General features: G+C 34.7%; 3 protein-coding genes across 6 annotated transcripts; all 3 read right to left on the bottom strand.

Annotated features, from left to right (window-relative positions):
* Window positions 1-1541: 1541 nt before the first annotated feature.
* On the bottom strand, window positions 1542-1898 carry LOC131627508 (uncharacterized). Its single transcript, XM_058898354.1, has one exon. The coding sequence runs from the start codon at window positions 1896-1898 to the stop codon at window positions 1542-1544; it is 357 nt and encodes a 118-aa protein (XP_058754337.1).
* A 413-nt stretch (window positions 1899-2311) lies between these two features.
* On the bottom strand, window positions 2312-8846 carry LOC131627524 (uncharacterized). 4 transcript variants are annotated; one of them, XM_058898372.1, is made up of 11 exons: window positions 8715-8846; window positions 8018-8171; window positions 7178-7865; window positions 6945-7029; window positions 5740-5827; window positions 5229-5413; window positions 4501-4633; window positions 3678-3814; window positions 3483-3557; window positions 2810-2896; window positions 2312-2607 (listed from the first exon to the last, which is right to left on the bottom strand). In XM_058898372.1, exons 2-11 carry the CDS (start codon window positions 8163-8165, stop codon window positions 2545-2547), a joined length of 1689 nt encoding a protein of 562 aa, XP_058754355.1. In that variant the 5' UTR covers window positions 8166-8171; window positions 8715-8846; the 3' UTR covers window positions 2312-2544. The 4 variants fall into 4 exon arrangements, with proteins under 4 accessions (XP_058754355.1, XP_058754356.1, XP_058754354.1 ...); XM_058898373.1 differs by lacking the exon at window positions 8715-8846 and adding an exon at window positions 8592-8714; XM_058898371.1 differs by lacking the exon at window positions 8715-8846 and adding an exon at window positions 8443-8581.
* Window positions 8847-9685: 839 nt separating this feature from the next.
* On the bottom strand, window positions 9686-11261 carry LOC131627507 (uncharacterized). The gene is made up of 4 exons (XM_058898353.1): window positions 10616-11261; window positions 10378-10471; window positions 10243-10326; window positions 9686-10067 (listed from the first exon to the last, which is right to left on the bottom strand). The coding sequence occupies exons 1-4, from the start codon at window positions 11259-11261 to the stop codon at window positions 9686-9688; spliced, it is 1206 nt and encodes a 401-aa protein (XP_058754336.1).
* Between the last annotated feature and the right edge of the window lie 5505 nt (window positions 11262-16766).

Raw genomic sequence — 16766 nt, 5'->3', positions numbered from 1 at the left:
TTTCATCATTTGTATTTTTGCAATGTACCATTTTTTGTGGCCGAAAGAAATGATGCCTATCATGAGGAAAAAATCAAAAGAAAATACTTCTTCTTCTTGGGTTGATCCAGTTACTTTGACAATTGCCTCTAGTTTTACTTGTGAAGGTAGTCTTGAGAGGACGTTCCTCAACATGGATCCTTCTTCATACTGGAGTATATTGACCATTGAGGAAGATAAAAGGGTTTGTATTGAGTATGGAGGATGCGCCATTCTTTTTTATGAGTGCACTAGTTTTGAACCATCTGATGATCGCTCTCTCTCCTATCTGAACTTTATGAGTTGGACTTACATCAAAGTCTTACATTATTGGTGTGATTATCTAAGGGAAGTCGTCTTTATCCATTTTCTTCCATCTTTTCAGAGATCAGATTAGTTCAGCGAACCTCATTCGTCTTAGAGAAAAAGAAAGGGTACATGCACACACTTTGATGTCGAAGTTCGTGATCATCAGAGATGGGAGATATAAAGTTGTTACGAAAATTTTTGTGTACCTGATTTAACGTATGTTGTCCCCCTTTTAAAAGGATTCTTCTAGGGTTTCTACTAACCCTTATTCTTTAATTCTCATCCAAACTGTTTATATTGTCAAATGGCGAGATATCGTTGTTATTTGGCGGTCCTTCTTTCTCCCTTTTGCTTGAATCAAATGTTTTCTTTAGGACGAACCCATAATTATTCACCCGGTCCTAGAACTTTCTGTTGGATGAGAGATATTTGCCCCCTAATGTTATTGCTATGATGTCATTTTGACTACAAATATTTTCATCCTAGACCTTTGTGACTGATCATCCTCAATCATGTCATGTCATATGTTAGCTCCGGTGTTGCCGCAAATCAATTAGTGTGATTATCAATATTTCTCTCTACAAATATCTTCAAAATCAAGTTGATAAAAAACCATTCAACTGAATTTATAATTTTTTTAATATCTCTCTCGCATATTTATCACTCACTATTTCTTCTGGCAATCAAAGATAGTTTAAGCGTTTGTTTGATTTAAACAAATTAAGGTATTCAATTAGACAAATATATATATTTTTTTCAATAGGCCATTTGATATAATTAATCACACTAGAGGTGCAACCCTTACAACAAAAACATCATTACAAGTGAATAAAATATCCCAAAGGTTTTATGAACCAATCGTAAAAACAATGAAAAAACACCGGATTACAATGAACCAACCAACTCCAAGAAAAATACATAGCGTTTGAGCAAACCACGTCGAAGCTATAATGAGCTGTCTCAAAAATCATTGCGTTCCTAAAAATTAACCGTGTACAAAAAGAAGTGGCTAAACAGGAACAAAATATTTTATCTTACCAAATCATTGTATAATCTGATTTGCATGTGACCAACATATACAAAGCTTACAAACAAGCAACATGTATATGTCAAAATGAAAATCAAACTCTCACAAAAATGCATGAATTAAGGATCCATGATATCCCTAATCTATATTATGTGCAAGATAAAACAGACACGTTACGTCCCACACATTAAACTAGAATCTTCTTGCATGTCATCTTCAAATGATGAAACCCCTTTTGGAGAGAAGACTTGAGTTTACCCGGAACTGCATAAAGCTTGTATTTGGCCACCCTACGTTTTCTATCCAAATCCCTGTCATTCCACCACGACGACCGGGAAGCTGGTTTGCTCGCGATCTCTGTACGCTTATTATGTGGAAGAGAAGGTTCATAATTATAAGAACAAGGAGAGGTCTTGTCCCGGCTCCTTGCTACTTGTGTTTCCTTCTCGCGGAAGGTGTAGGTTTTCACACGCTTACCGTGCTGATCATACACACTTGGAGCTCCATAAAATGATCGAGGTTGTCGATGCCCAATTGCTTCCATCTATTTGATTTAATATACCTCTTTTTTTGTGTATATAAAATCTGATGTTGGATTATATACCTCTCTTTTCTCCTCCTAGAGAGAAGGTAAGAGAGGACTTTGGAGATGAAACTAAAGAATCATGTAACGTTTGGAATAATATTATATATGCAACTTTACTCATTATTTTTGGTAAAAAAGGAAGGAGAGGTGGATAAGGGAAAAAGGTATGCGTTGCTACAAAAAGAGTGGGAGAGGATATGTAAAGTCTGAATTTAGCCAAGCTCATCATTCTCAAATCTCAGCTGCATTTTATATAGTACTGCTTATTTTGGGATTTAATCTAACTAACCATAATAGCAGCTATAAATATAGAATGTCTAAATTGTCACATTCTAAACAGGCATTTTATATCCAAGAACACAAAACAGCCATTTGAAGAAAAAAGAAAATCAAAGATAATATTCAATGAAATCTGATGGACAGAAAATATTTACATTTCATGACAATAAAATTTTTATTTTTTTTTTGCATTTGAAAGTTTCTATCATACTTTTTACAAGTTAGACGATCAATACTTCTTGGTCTCAACCCCGGCCTCTTTAATATGGGAGCTTCGATTCGTTTTCCACCGTAAGAAAATTAGGATGGAAAGAGAAGCTCTCCTTCAATTTTTGGTACGTTTCTTGTACTTCTTGGTCTTGCTCTTGGTGGTTTCAGTGTGGGACTCCTGGACAGCAGTTTAAACAGTATAAGTGATTAAGCATACAAACTGAGGTTATTCTAATGCAAGGTAAATGTAAATATTTACTAAGGATTTAATGTTTTGCCCAGACAAAAATAATGAAAAGCAACTAAAAGCATATAGAAAATGACAGAATGAAGAGCATTAGAATTCGCGCTGATGAAAAGGTGGTGGTATCGTCACTCACCATGCAAGACTTCCACTCATCTCCTTGATCGGGAAGTTGGCGGAATATGTGAACAAGTACAACAGCATCCAGAGCGGCATATTCCAGCTGTACATATAGAATCGTGTTAGATTATTGAGTGACTTGGTTCAAACGGTTTGAATTATACATACTGAAAAGTTTCTTTAGAAACCATATATGCATACAAACATAATTTGGAGCATTAAGTTCACTATTAGGAAGTTAAATGAACTTAGGTGTGAATTTTTAATTTTTTACACTTTACAATAGCAATCAATCATATCTTATCATGTGAGTATTTGAGCAAGTATTTTAGAAAATAATATTACATCGTACCATCATAGTGAGATATGATAAAATGTCAACTTATTATGTGAAACTTTTATATATCTATCACTCCCAACTTTAATACTTAAGAATGGAGGAATAAACTCAAAATTTTCATAACAAAATATTATGAAAATTTTATACCTCGGAAGATCTATTCCTCACCCACCCCGACATAAGTATATCAATGAAACAGTGAGTACCGATTGAGATGCAGCAAAATAAGAATTATACAAAAATAAATCTCAAGGCACCGAAGCAGATGTTGAAATAGAATTTACAGAGAAGTTTTGTTAAGTCAAAGAGTATTATGAACAGAAAAAAAAAATGGTGGGGGATCAATTACTTGATTTGGAGTTAAAGGTCGCTGCTCCCAATCGCTGTTTCGTCTTGTCTTGTTTAAACCAGCGCCCAGTACTTTCTGATTTACCAATAAACACACAAATTAATAAGCTCACACAGAAAAACGAGGGCTTTGATCATCACCCAACTACAAAAAAACTATAGCATGAAACATTAAATAGACATTCATAAATGGTACCTGTGCAAGCCCAGCCAAACCGCCATGGGGATCTTTAAAAATTTTCTGGACGTCTAGCAACCTTTTATAGTTCTTGAAACATTTCAGCTCTTCATATGAGTGAGCAAGTTGTTTTATATCACATTGGAAATTATACCCTGAAATAGATGCCATGGAGAAGCAATGGTTACTAATGCTTTTTGTGACCTGGAGTATCCTTCCACAGTATATGCGAGAGACTAGGGATTATATGTTTAGGGGAATAACTCAATACTACATGTTTAAGGGATCAAATAAAATACGAACATTTTCTATATCTGATCTCAACTGAAAATTAAAATATATATGTGCATTTAAATTGAGCAAATTGTTTCGTTACAAAAATATTTTTAAATAAAATATGATAGTTTTTCATCTACATTCATCCATCAACTATACGAAAAAAGCAAAAAAAATGATTTAATCAATTTAATGTCTTAAACAGTCTCATTGATCATCACTGCTTCGACACATCTTTAACCCCCTAGAAGTGTCTGAGATGTGTCCAAAGAGTTTCTAAGGTGTATCGAAGTAACGAAAAAAAGTTTTTTTAGGACACTTGTCTCACGTGTCGTACGAGTGTTTGTTAATTCAGACATAAAAAGTTACAAAGAAACACCAAGTTAAGTTGATGCACCATTCCCATCAATAAAGCGTAAGATACATGTTATCGAATCCCATCAATAGTAACATTCTTATTCAGGTGAATATAGTCAACCCTCAAAAGTTAATTGATGCACCATTCACCAAAAAAAAAAAATTGCTGGTATAAACCTGACACTAATGAATATAAAAATTTCCGTACCAAGTTTTAGAATTCCAGGTGACAGCAAAATGCGGGTTAGACAGTTGTCTAAACATTCAGGCACCTCTTTGTGTAACTTTATCAAATCAAGTATGAAGGCTTTCTTTTCAGAAGCAATTTGCATGATAGAAACCTGAAACATGGAAATTTGAGGAGAAAGGGAATATAACAGGAGAATCAAGAGTTCAGTTTTTTATTAGAAACATACCATAGCTCGAAAGGCTAAAACCCAAACATAAACCCAAGAAGTATTCTATTATTCTTTTCAATTTCATTTAGTTTGTCCAACCCAATACTTCTTAGATATGCCCTTAGATATGGATTCCTAGCCGAGGATAGGACTATCTCCCACTTTGTCACAACTTTGTGGGTTTTCCTTGGTTGGGAATCGGGATGAAGTAAAATGGCCAAAAACAACGCTCTTGTTAACATATCTAGAGTGTGGAATCTTGATAAGTTTTGTTGTCAGGATAATATTGCATTTAAGTTTATTCATAGATACATTAAGGTATGCATGTGAGTATTAATGAGTTATGCAGGCGTAGATGCAAGATTGTAAGTGTGTGGGTGAGTGTGTGCAAACATGTCTACACTGTGGTAATTTTACTTTGTTCTAAATTTTCGGTATCCCCGTATTTGTATCCCCATTGCACACTCATATTGAATAATGTATCAGGGCTTCTTAGATGGAGAAGCATTAATCGATTGCAAAGATAGTTTTAATTTACCTTGTTTGGCTTGCTGCCTTTTACATAATTAGGCTTCCACTCACAATCAAGACCTATGACTTTAGCATCCTCAATCTGACATGTTGCATCAAGCAAACTTTCAACTTCATCAACCCAAATAATGTCTTCAACCATCAATTCCTCAAGTTGTAAATAGCGTCCTTGTGGGATACTGGTTTCAAGCTCTGCAGGACAAAAGCAGTACTGTGCTCATCATCTGAGAAGGAAGTTACAGAAAACAGACACACACTCCATAACAATTAAGCACAAAAACCAAATGGCAACAACTAACAACAACAATTCATGCAAGCTGCTAAAAGTGCACTAATAAACAGGAGTAAATCCTTCACGATACAAGAATAAGAAAGGAAAATGACTGAAAAGAAACACAACTTTTGAGGCAAAAGACAAATAAGCAACAAAAAATTTTAATGATACAAAATATGTGTTCATTAGATTAAAATATTTTCTTTCTTTATGAATTTTTGTTAGTCACAAGAAATCGCCTTACCTTTAATATTCAAAAATCTGTCTAGGGAGTACCGTTCACACAGTTCATCAACTTTTTCCATGTAACCAGCTTCCATTGCCAAATAAACCTTAAACGTATAAAACTATTAGATAATAGCATACATATTTTAAATTTCATCTTTGCTAGCAGGGCTAAGAATCTAACAAGAAAAAATTAATAATTACTGCTCTGGAAAATCAACAGAAAAAAGTACTTCAACTTATATTTGGTCATACTATAGCTAATGCACAATTTTTGTTCATCGATAGTTATTTGCTCAAACGTAATCTCCTAATTTTTTTATTCTTATTGTTTGAATATATAAAATATCTTATAATAATTTAGAATATTACCTCATAAGACTAGTTTCTTATCTAAGAATGTCTCTCAACCTTTGTTTTCATATTACTTGATGATTAGTAATTATTATGATTTATTTTACTGTTAAATTAGAATTAGGAATCTTGAATCCCTATAAATATAGGTTAGTTCTTAATCTTTTTGTATTATAAAATCGCCAATCATTATAATATTTTGCCTGTATTCTTTCTCTTCTCTCTTGATCAAAAACCCATAACTTCAGCATGTTTGCAAAGTAGTATCATCTTCTGTGACCCGTCCAACATTATTTTCTTGCCATGTTTTCGATTGTTTGGGATTGTAGTACTGGTCAACCTAATATTTCATTGAGCTTTTGTTGTATATCCACCCTATGCAATTCAAATTGTAACAAGCACGTATATTTAAAGTTAGAGGTCGATGAGAAATAACCCCGCCTCCTAGGATGCACAGGGTTCTGACACAGCCCATATTACCCACTAAATATGAAGAAAATAGTGACACATGGGGATGAAATGTTTGTTCTGGTTTTGATATAGAATAGCTAGATAGATAAAAAAAACTAAAAATCTAACACAGACTCAATTTTGGCTAAACTAGAGGGGATAAGAAATAAGTTGTCAAAGTGTCATTTAAATACAAAATAAAGAAATCAAAATGCCAGATCATATGAACATTAATAAGATGGTAGTACTATTCAGTACAAAGTACAAACTCTAAAGGACATAGTTCAAATGATAAAGCTTTTCTATTTCATACAGTAGTCTCCAAAGGATGCACATGTGCAACAACATGATGCACATTATGTCATTATAAGGCAGTCATTATGCAAAACATAATAATCATTAAATAAATGAAATACTAACCAAATATTCCATAAGCTGTCTATCATTGTTTATTCTAGCCTCAGCAACGTCCCAACATCCCTTTTCTGCTAAGCTCTTTAGTGAGCTGCAAAATCAATTCAGTAATCTTGTAAATAAGACTTAAAAAAAGAAAAGGAGAGGTGGAGTCAGATTTAAGATGCTATGAACAAAATCAAAAAGCACTAAGAAAAATGAGAGGGAAAATATTCCCCGTGTTAGAAGTAATCAACCACCTTTCTTTACACCTCTTGTATACCTCTGGAAAATCCTCCTTTAGATTATTTTTCTTTATAAGCGCGTATGCATCTTTTAGCATGTTTCTCTTAACGAACTCCTCAACAAGTATGGACAACATAGGCTTCCCCATAAATGTTGCCCACTTCTCTGCTGCTTTAAATTGATTACTCTTTATCATCTCAAGGAAAAAAGATTGGCCATAATTGGAAATCGAGAAATGCTCCATTAATGTGACAGCTATAGTGTACAACTGAGATTTCACCAATTCAAAAGTATACTGCTCAATCAACTCCTTTGCCATGCCACAACTTAAATCATCGTTTTCTTTATTTTGGCACAGTGCATTTTCAACATTCGCCAATTTCACATTAAAAGTCTCCAGTATTTTCATGACTATCATTTCATCATGCTTGATCTGGCCCCTAATAATATCAACAAGTAGATACGCAGCCGAGTTTTTGACATCCGAGTCTTCTTCTGTAGTGATTGATGTTGATTTTTTCATGAAACGGCGAAAAGCAGATATAATCAAATGAGTAAACCCTTGACTTTGATTGTCAAACATGGGAGACACATACAAGCATTGAACAATAAAAGTAGCCGGTCCAGGTCTCGGATCATTACGGAGCACAAGACAAAGTTGTTCTTGAAGTGCTCGGAACTTCACTGTTGCCTTACAATTGCCTAAGAAAAAAACATGATATATACAGTAAACTTTCAAATTATTTCATTGAGTCATTTCAGCAAACAATTAGTAGGCAAAATCTTATCTCACTAGTTACTACTACAGACAGCAATTATTAGCATTACAAATGGAGAAAACCATAAAATCATACCATAATAATAACATTCTTTGAGCATGACCATAAACACCACAGGAGAAACATGTGCTAAATCATAAAAAGCATGTCTAGACAAGGTCCATCTTTGGCAAGCACTATCCTCTTTCATATCTACCTCTGCTAAATTCCCCTCCACACCCATAAAAACCTGTAATCAGAGTAGCAATATGCTGAATATTACATATCATGGTTCTTAATTCTATGAATTAATGATCAAAATTCAAAGCTAGCTAAATGAATGAATTTTGATGAACCATAAGATACCTAATCAAAATTCAAAACACTAATACAATAGTGAACAACTAAAATTTGATGAATAACACAAAAACTGAGACAAAATAATTGACAATTTTATCATAAATGGCTCCACATTAGCATGTAAGTGATCATTGACTACAAAATCAAAAAATTAATAGTACCTTTTGAGTAGAGTGGTTTTACACTGTTTGATATGTGGTTTTGACTTTAGAGAAAGACAATACAATATTTTTCACCTTTATGAAATAGATTCAGGAAAAAGTAGAAAAACTATATATGAATAAATAAAGAAAAGAAAAGAAAGACGTACAAATTTTCAGTTACTTTTCCCTTTTGTTCTTTTTTTGAATAAGACAAGCAAGGTAAACAGAGACGTGAGATTAAGGAAAATAATACCATTAAGAGTGGGAGAAGAAGATTAACAGAAACTTACTAGTAAATAATCCTGATTTCGGAAACAAATCGAAACGGAATTTTGTCAACTGTAGGGTTTTTCAACTCTCTACTTTTAATGGTTCTGCAGCTAATGTGTGACGTTGGAGATAAATAGAGTAAAACAAACAATTGAGACGTAGGAAACAAAATAAACATAAATTATGATTAAGAAGAAAAATAATAATTTTTTTCAAAATTATAATGATAAAAAATAATTAATTTAATTTAATAAAAAACTATATTAAAGTTAAAAAAGTAAATTTAGTATATAAAAAAAATAAGAATTTAATGGGAATACACCAACCATAGAAAGTAGTTTTACACTGTCGGTGAATTGTAACCGTCAGATTTTAAGTTATGTTTGACTTTTATTTTAATTATATATAAAATAATAATTATGAATGATTGTGATCAACTGAGAATCTAAAATTATATTGACGGTGCATAACCATTAATCTCAAAAAATAATCAATTTTTTTAATTTTAAATTCAGATTTACAAATTAAATGTGATTCATATTTAAAAAATAAATTAAGATCCACACTCTTATCATGTTTCTTAATTTATTACGTATTCGTTAAAACAACTTTAATGACGTTGATTTTAAAACGGTTCCTACTTAAAATATTGCTGATTCCGCAAATAAGGAGAGTAAATTAATTTGAGATGGACCTGGGGAGGTGGCTGGGTAGGACAATGAAATGGCGGCCATGAGATGATCGTCCGACACGTGTCCAAGAATATACGTTTCACAATTTTATAAGCCTTGGATCTAAGTGCTGGTCTTATCCATACACCCAGACAACGTTGTTTCTTTGGGTTTTTGTCGATTATTACTATTGTATTGATGTTATTTTTATAATTATAGTGATAGTGAAGTTCTATTTTTAATTTATTTCCTCAGAAATATCTAATCGTTTTTTTCAAACAAAATGACCAAGTTTTTTTTTTTTACGGGAAAAGATTAATTCATTTCATTAATAATAATATTCTAAATATATGTTGGAATATCAAATTACGAAAATTAGCAAAAGATGGAGCCACTCGTGTAAGAGCATGAGTCACTTCATTAGCTTGTCTTCTAACGAACTCAACATGAGAGTTCCTAAAAAAAAGAGCCATCAATCGGTTACACTTGCCAGTAATAGCTCCAAAGTCTGAGTCATTGAGTTTCAGATTAGTCACACTATCCACAACTCGCTTTGCATCCAACTCGAAATCCATATTATCAAACCCCAGCTCATGTACCCAATTTAAGGTTTTAAGAAGACCGAGAGCTTCTCCAATAGCAACATCCGTGCAAGGCGAAAACCAATCAATTCGGGCTACAATAAACTGACTTGTATCATCTCTAATACAAGGCTTATAAAATTACACTTGAGTCTGCCCCTCGAAAGTTTTAACCATCTAATGATGGTAGACGGGCGGTTAATAATCCCATTATTGGGGTGAAGCTGTTGAGCCTCTCTCCATCCTGTCAACAACTGAAGGGCACACTGACAAATAATGTTCGGAGAATCTACCACCTGATTCCAAACAAGGTTATTTCTTCCTTTCCAGATACTCCATAAAATAACTGAGAAAGTCGCTTGTTGGTCTTTACTGGATACCTACAAAAAGGAAAAAACCACAAATGCAAACGTCTCTCTATTGCCATTAACCTGCTGCAACATAGACCATAGACCCACTTGTATCCAACACTCAATACTTTTAGGACACTGAAGAAAGAGATGATAATTGTTCTCTTCACCATCCCTACAAGCGACACAGTTAGAAGGACAATCAATTCCTTTATCTAGGAGTCTTCTTCTAGTAGGCACACAATCTCTGCACAAACGCCATAAAAAATTCTTTACTCTTGGGGGGTCCTAATGTTCCACAACAGATTCCATCTCTCACTGATTCTAAGGTGAGAGGTGTCAATGGCATCATTGATAAGGTACCTATAAGCACTCTGAGCCGAGAATTTACCATTAGACTCATGTTTCCAAACTAAATTATCATTTTGAACCGCGGTAAAGAGGAGGGTATTCTGAATCTTTTCAGCTGCTTCGTCCCCTACAAGAGAATGAATAACACTTTGATTCCAATGCTTACCATTCGGAGACATCAAATCTGAGACCTTAAGATTATCTACCACCAAATTGTTAGGCCAAGGATTAGTCAGAGAAGTACCATCGAACATCCAAAATGGATCCCAAATCAAAATATTCTCTTCTGACCCTATGCTCCATTTTAAGCCTCCCTTAATCACAAATTTTGAACTCCAGATGCTACGCCACACATGGCTATGATTATGGCCAATATTAGAATTGAGATAGTCACAATTCGGGAAATACCTGGCTTTGTAAAGACGGGATACAAGAGAATCTGGAATGGTTGTGAGCCTCCATGCTTGCTTGCTTAACATCGCGAGGTTGAAAGCACTGATATTTTTGAACCCCATACCCCCTTCACTTTTAGGCATAGATAATTTATCCCATGAAAGCCAATGAATACCTTTAGCTCTATCTCTTTTATGATCCCACCAGAACCGATTCATCATCTTCTCAATCTCATCAATTAAGGAGGAGGGAAGGAGGAAGAGACTTATAATATAAGTTGGAATGGATTGCAAAACAGACTAGATCATAGTCTGTCTCCCTGCTTGAGACAAACTTCTACTGCTCCAAGAATTAATCTTCCTCCAAATTTTGTCTTTAATGAAACTAAGTGTTGATTTCCTGCTTCTACCAATCATAGAAGGAACACCAAGATAATTACATGTACCCAGAACCTGTTGAACTCCTAGAAGCGTAGCCAACTCTATCCTAGTGTCAGAATTGACATTCCTACTACTGTAGAATTCGGATTTAAGGAAATTAAGGGCTTGACCAGTGGCTTCCTCATATGTGGCAAGAATATCCTTTATGACATTTGTCTCTGCAATATTAGCTCTGAAGAACAGAAAGCAATCATCTGCGAACAGAAAGTGGGAGATAATAGGAGCATTCCTACAAATTTTAACACCATGGATATCACCTCTATTTTCTGCTTTCCTAATAAGCGCAGTAAGCCCTTCTGCACAAAGAATAAATAAATACGGAGATAAAGGGTCACCCTGTGTCAAGCCACGTCCGGGAACAATCGGGCCTACCATATTACCGTTTATACTCACAGAGTACTCCACCGTTCCAACACAAAGCATAATCCAGTTAACCCATTTTTGACAAAATCCCATAGTGGTAAGGATGTCCTCCAAATACTCCCAATCAATTCTATCATAGGCTTTACTGATATCTAGCTTAAGAGCTATCTCCCCTACTTTCCCTTTAGTTTTGGTCTTCATATGATGAACCACTTCAATAGCAGCCATAGCATTATCCAAAATAGATCTTCCAGGTACAAACGCTGACTGAATATCTGAGATGCATTATCCCAAAATCTTCTTAAGGCGATTAGCAAGAACTTTCGCTATTACTTTGTAAAGCACGTTACACAGAGCAATCAGAGTATCAAAATTGATTCTATCCTAGTATCAGAATTGACATTCCTACTACAGTAGAATTCAGATTTAAGGAAATTAATGGCTTGACCAGTGGCTTCCTCGTATGTGGCAAGAATATCCTTCATGACATTTGTCTCTGCAATATTAGCTCTGAAGAACAAAAAGCAATCATCTGCGAACAGAAGGTGGGAGATAATAGGAGCATTCCTACAAATTTTAATACCATGAATATCACCTCTGTTTTCTGCTTTCCTAATAAGCGCAGTAAGCCCTTCTGCACAAAGAATAAATAAATACGGAGATAAAGGGTCACCCTGTGTCAAGCCACGTCCGAGAACAATTGGGCCTACCATATTACCGTTTATACTCACAGAGTACTCCACCGTTCCAACACAAAGCATAATCCACTTAACCCATTTTTGACAAAATCCCATAGTGGTAAGGATGTCCTCCAAATACTCCCAATCAATTCTATCATAGGCTTTAATGATATCTAGCTTAAGAGCTATCTCCCCTACTTTCCCTTTAGTTTTGGTCTTCATATGATGAACCACTTCAATAACAGCCATAGCATTATCCAAAATAGATCTTCCAGGTACAAACGCTGACTGAATATCTGAGATGCATTTTCCCAAAATCTTCTTAAGGCGATTAGCAATAACTTTCGCTATTACTTTGTAAATCACGTTACACAGAGCAATCAGACGCTAATCCTTCATAGAAGTTTGAGTGTTTCCTTTCGGAATGAGGGTGATATTTGTTTTATTAAGATTTTGCAGAAATAAACCGTTTTGAGCCATTCATAGCCTGCTTTGAAAATATCTGTGCCACAAGTATCCCAGAATTGATGATAGAAACCGTGGTTGAAACCGTCGGGGCCAGGACTTTTATCGGCTTGCATAGAGAACACATCATCTTTAAATTCAATCAAAGAAAAATTCTACAGTAAGCATACAATTGTCTTCCTCTGAAATTATGCTATCAATGGCCAAGGTTAAAGATGTATTATTTTAAACTTAAGAAAAAACTACTTAGAAAATTCCAAAGTCACACTTCAAGAATAGATGGAGTTTGGAAATGAATTATACACAACTCACATATTCTAATGAGCGTATCGAGGACACAAATCTTTTAAGTAGGGGAGAGTTGTAACGTCCCATTTTTATTTATTATTAGCTATTTTACTATTTTGTTTATTTAATTATTATATGGTATGATAATTATTTAAGTGTGTGATTATGTGTTAATTATGTTATTTGAGTTATTGGTATAATGATAGAAATAAGCTACTGGGTCTAATAAAGAGAAATAGAAGTAATAAGGGGGTATGAGTTAGTAAGTCCACTAATTATATACTAGTTAGTAAGCCCACTAATTATATACTAGTTAGTAAATAGTAAGTCCGCAATCATGTTTATATCAACTGTTTTGATAAATCGGTTATCTTTCTTGATTCTAGCGTCGAGAGGGATTTGTTTTTGTCTACTAATCAAGTAGATGAGTCTGTGCAAGATGGTGTGATGTTGTTTATGTTGTTGGCAACTTTAGATGTTTTCGAGAAAAGAACGATTGATGAATTACCAATAGTTTGTGACTTTGCGGAGGTATTTCCTGAGGATGTAAGCGATTTACCGCCGAAACGTGAAGTGGAGTTTATGATTAATTTAGTTCCCGAAACGAGTCTGGTATCGATGGCTCCATATCAGATGTCAGCATCTGAGTTGAAAGAGTTGAAGAGTCAACTTGAGGATTTGCTTGAGAAGATGTTTATTCTCCCGAGTGTGTCACCATGGAGTGCACCTATTTTGTTAGTTAAGAGGAAGGAATGTGCTATGAGACTTTGTGTGGATTATAAACAACTGAACAAGGTGATATTAAGAACAAGTATCCAATTTCGATGATTGATGATTTAATGGATTAGTTGGTGGGTGCAAGTGTGTTCAGTAAGATAGATTTGAGATATGGGTATCATCAGATTCATGTGAAGGCAAAGGATATTCAGAAGACTGCTTTTAGAATGAGGTATGGACATTATGAGTATTCTGTAATGCCTTTTGGTGTGACCAATGCACCTGTGTGTTTATAGAATATATGAACATGATTTTTCATGAGTATCTGAATAAGTTTGTGGTTGTGTTTATCAATGATATTTTGATCTACTCTAAGGATGAAGAGGATCATGCTGAGCATTTGAGGATTGTGTTATCGGTGTAGAAAGAGAAGCAATTGCATGCTAAGCTTTCTAAGTGCAAGTTATGGTTGAAGGAAGTGAGTTTCCTTGGGCATGTGATTTCGAGTGGAGGTATTTCTGTTGATTTATAGATGATTGAGGTTGTATCTCAATGGGAAGCTCCAAAATTTGTTTATGAGATGAGAAGTTTTCTTCGTTTGGAAGGTTATTACCGGAAGTTCATTGAAGGATTTTCTAAAATATCCTTACCATTGATGCAATTGACTAGGAAGGGTCAAGATTTTATTTGGACTTCGCAATATGGAGCTAATTTTAAAGAGCTTAAGAGAAGGTTGACAATCGCTCCTATTTTGATTTTTGTCGAATCCGTTCGAATCATTCGTTGTGTATTGTGATGCTTCTTTGATGGATTTGGGAGGTGTGTTGATGCAAAATCAACAAGTTGTAGCTTATGCTTCAAGGCAACTTAAAGTTCACGAGAAATAATTATCCGACGCATGATTTAGAGGCATTATTTGTTTGGGTTGAGATTTGACGTGTATAGTGATCACAATAGTTTGAAGTATTTGTTTGATCAAAAAGAGTTAAATATGAGGCAAAGAAGATGGTTGAAATTCTTGAAAGACTATGATTTTGGTTTGAATTACCATCCTGGAAAAGCGAATGTTGTAGTCAATGCATTGAGTAGGAAATCTTTGCATATGTCGATGTTAATGATGCGAGAGTTGGAATTGTTGGAACAATTTTGAGATTTGAGTTTGGTTTATGAAGAGACTTCTTCTAGTGTTAAGTTTGATATGTTAAAGCTTACTTGTGGTATTCTTGATGAGATTCGAGAAGGTCCAGAATCAAATTTGAATTTGGTTGATAAGTTGACATTGATGAATCAAGGAAAAGGTGGTGATTTTCGGATTTATGAGAACTGTCATGAGGTGTCATGAGGTGTCGTGGTAGAGTTTGTATTCCAGATGTATCGGATTTGAAGAAGAGGATTTTGGATGAAGGGCGTTGAAGTGGTTTGAGTATTCATCATGGAGCTACTAAGATGTACCAAGATTTGAGAAAGTCATTTTGGTGGCAAGGTATGAAGAAGGATATTGCAGAATTTGTATATTCTTGTTTGACTTGTCAGAGTTGAAGATTGAACATCAGATATCATCTAGTTTGATGCAACTGTTATCCGTTACTGAGTGGAAGTGGGATAGTATCTCAATGGATTTTGTTTCGGGTTTGCTGAGAACGTCGAGTAATTGTGAAGCTATTATGGTTATTATGGATAGATTGATGAAATCTGCTCACTTTATTTCGATGAGGATGAATTATTCGATGGAGAGACTTGAAAAGCTATACATTAAGAGGATTGTTTGTTTGCATGGTATTCCGTCGAGTATTGTTTCAGGTGGAGAATTTAGGTTTACTTCGAGATTCTGGGAAGGTTTTCAAAGTGCTTAGAGTATTAACTTGCGTTTGAGTTATGCTTATCATCCGCAAACGTAGAGCTGTCAATATGGGCAACCCGGCCCATATGGGCTTCGGGCTTTTTAGGGCCGGGCCCAAAAAACCCATTTTTAAATGGGCTCTAATTTTACTACCCAGGCCCGACACTGTCTGGGCTGCGGGCTACCCGGCCCTAAATGGGCTTCGGCCCTAAACGGGCCCATTTCTATAAAAAATTAAAATTTTCTCCTTATTTTTGTAAGTAACCATATAATTGCATGCAAGAATAAATTATAATTTCTAAATAATCCATATAAGTTAATAATTAAAATGTAAAACAACACATTAACTTAATTTAAACTATCCAAAATACATCAAAAATTATATAATGTAACACAAATAATTAAATAACTTGTTCCAACAAATTTTAAGTTATAAATATTCATAACAATTATAATTTTATGATAATTATAACAAGAAAATGTTATAAATTTTTATAATAATTATAATTAGGAAAGGATAAATTTTAATTATATTAAAAATATTTAATTTTTTCTGGCCGGTGGGCTACCCATGGCCCATATTTTTTAGGGCTTTTTAGGGCCGGGCTAAAAAAGGCCCGGATGTAAACGGGCTCGAAAAATGAGGCCCAGGCCCTAAAATTTTTCGGGCCAAATGGGCCGACCCATGGGTTTCGGCCCATTTTGACAGTTCTACGCAAACGGATGGTCAGACTGAGAGATGATTCAGTTGCTTGAGGATCTTCTGAATTCTTGTGGTTTGGATCAAAGAGGTGCTTGGGATAGCTTTTTGCCCTTGATTCAGTTTACTTATAACAACAGTTTCCATTCGAGTATTGGAATGGCACCTTTTGAGGCTTTGAATGGTAGAAGGTGTAGAACTCCTTTATGTTGGTATGAATATGGGAGAGTGTT

Source organism: Vicia villosa, unplaced genomic scaffold, assembly GCF_029867415.1.
Source record: "Vicia villosa cultivar HV-30 ecotype Madison, WI unplaced genomic scaffold, Vvil1.0 ctg.000365F_1_1_3, whole genome shotgun sequence".
Classification (NCBI taxonomy): domain Eukaryota; kingdom Viridiplantae; phylum Streptophyta; class Magnoliopsida; order Fabales; family Fabaceae; genus Vicia; species Vicia villosa.
The sequence above is the reverse complement of the archived record's forward strand: the minus strand, read 5'-3'. Positions and strand labels throughout refer to the sequence as shown.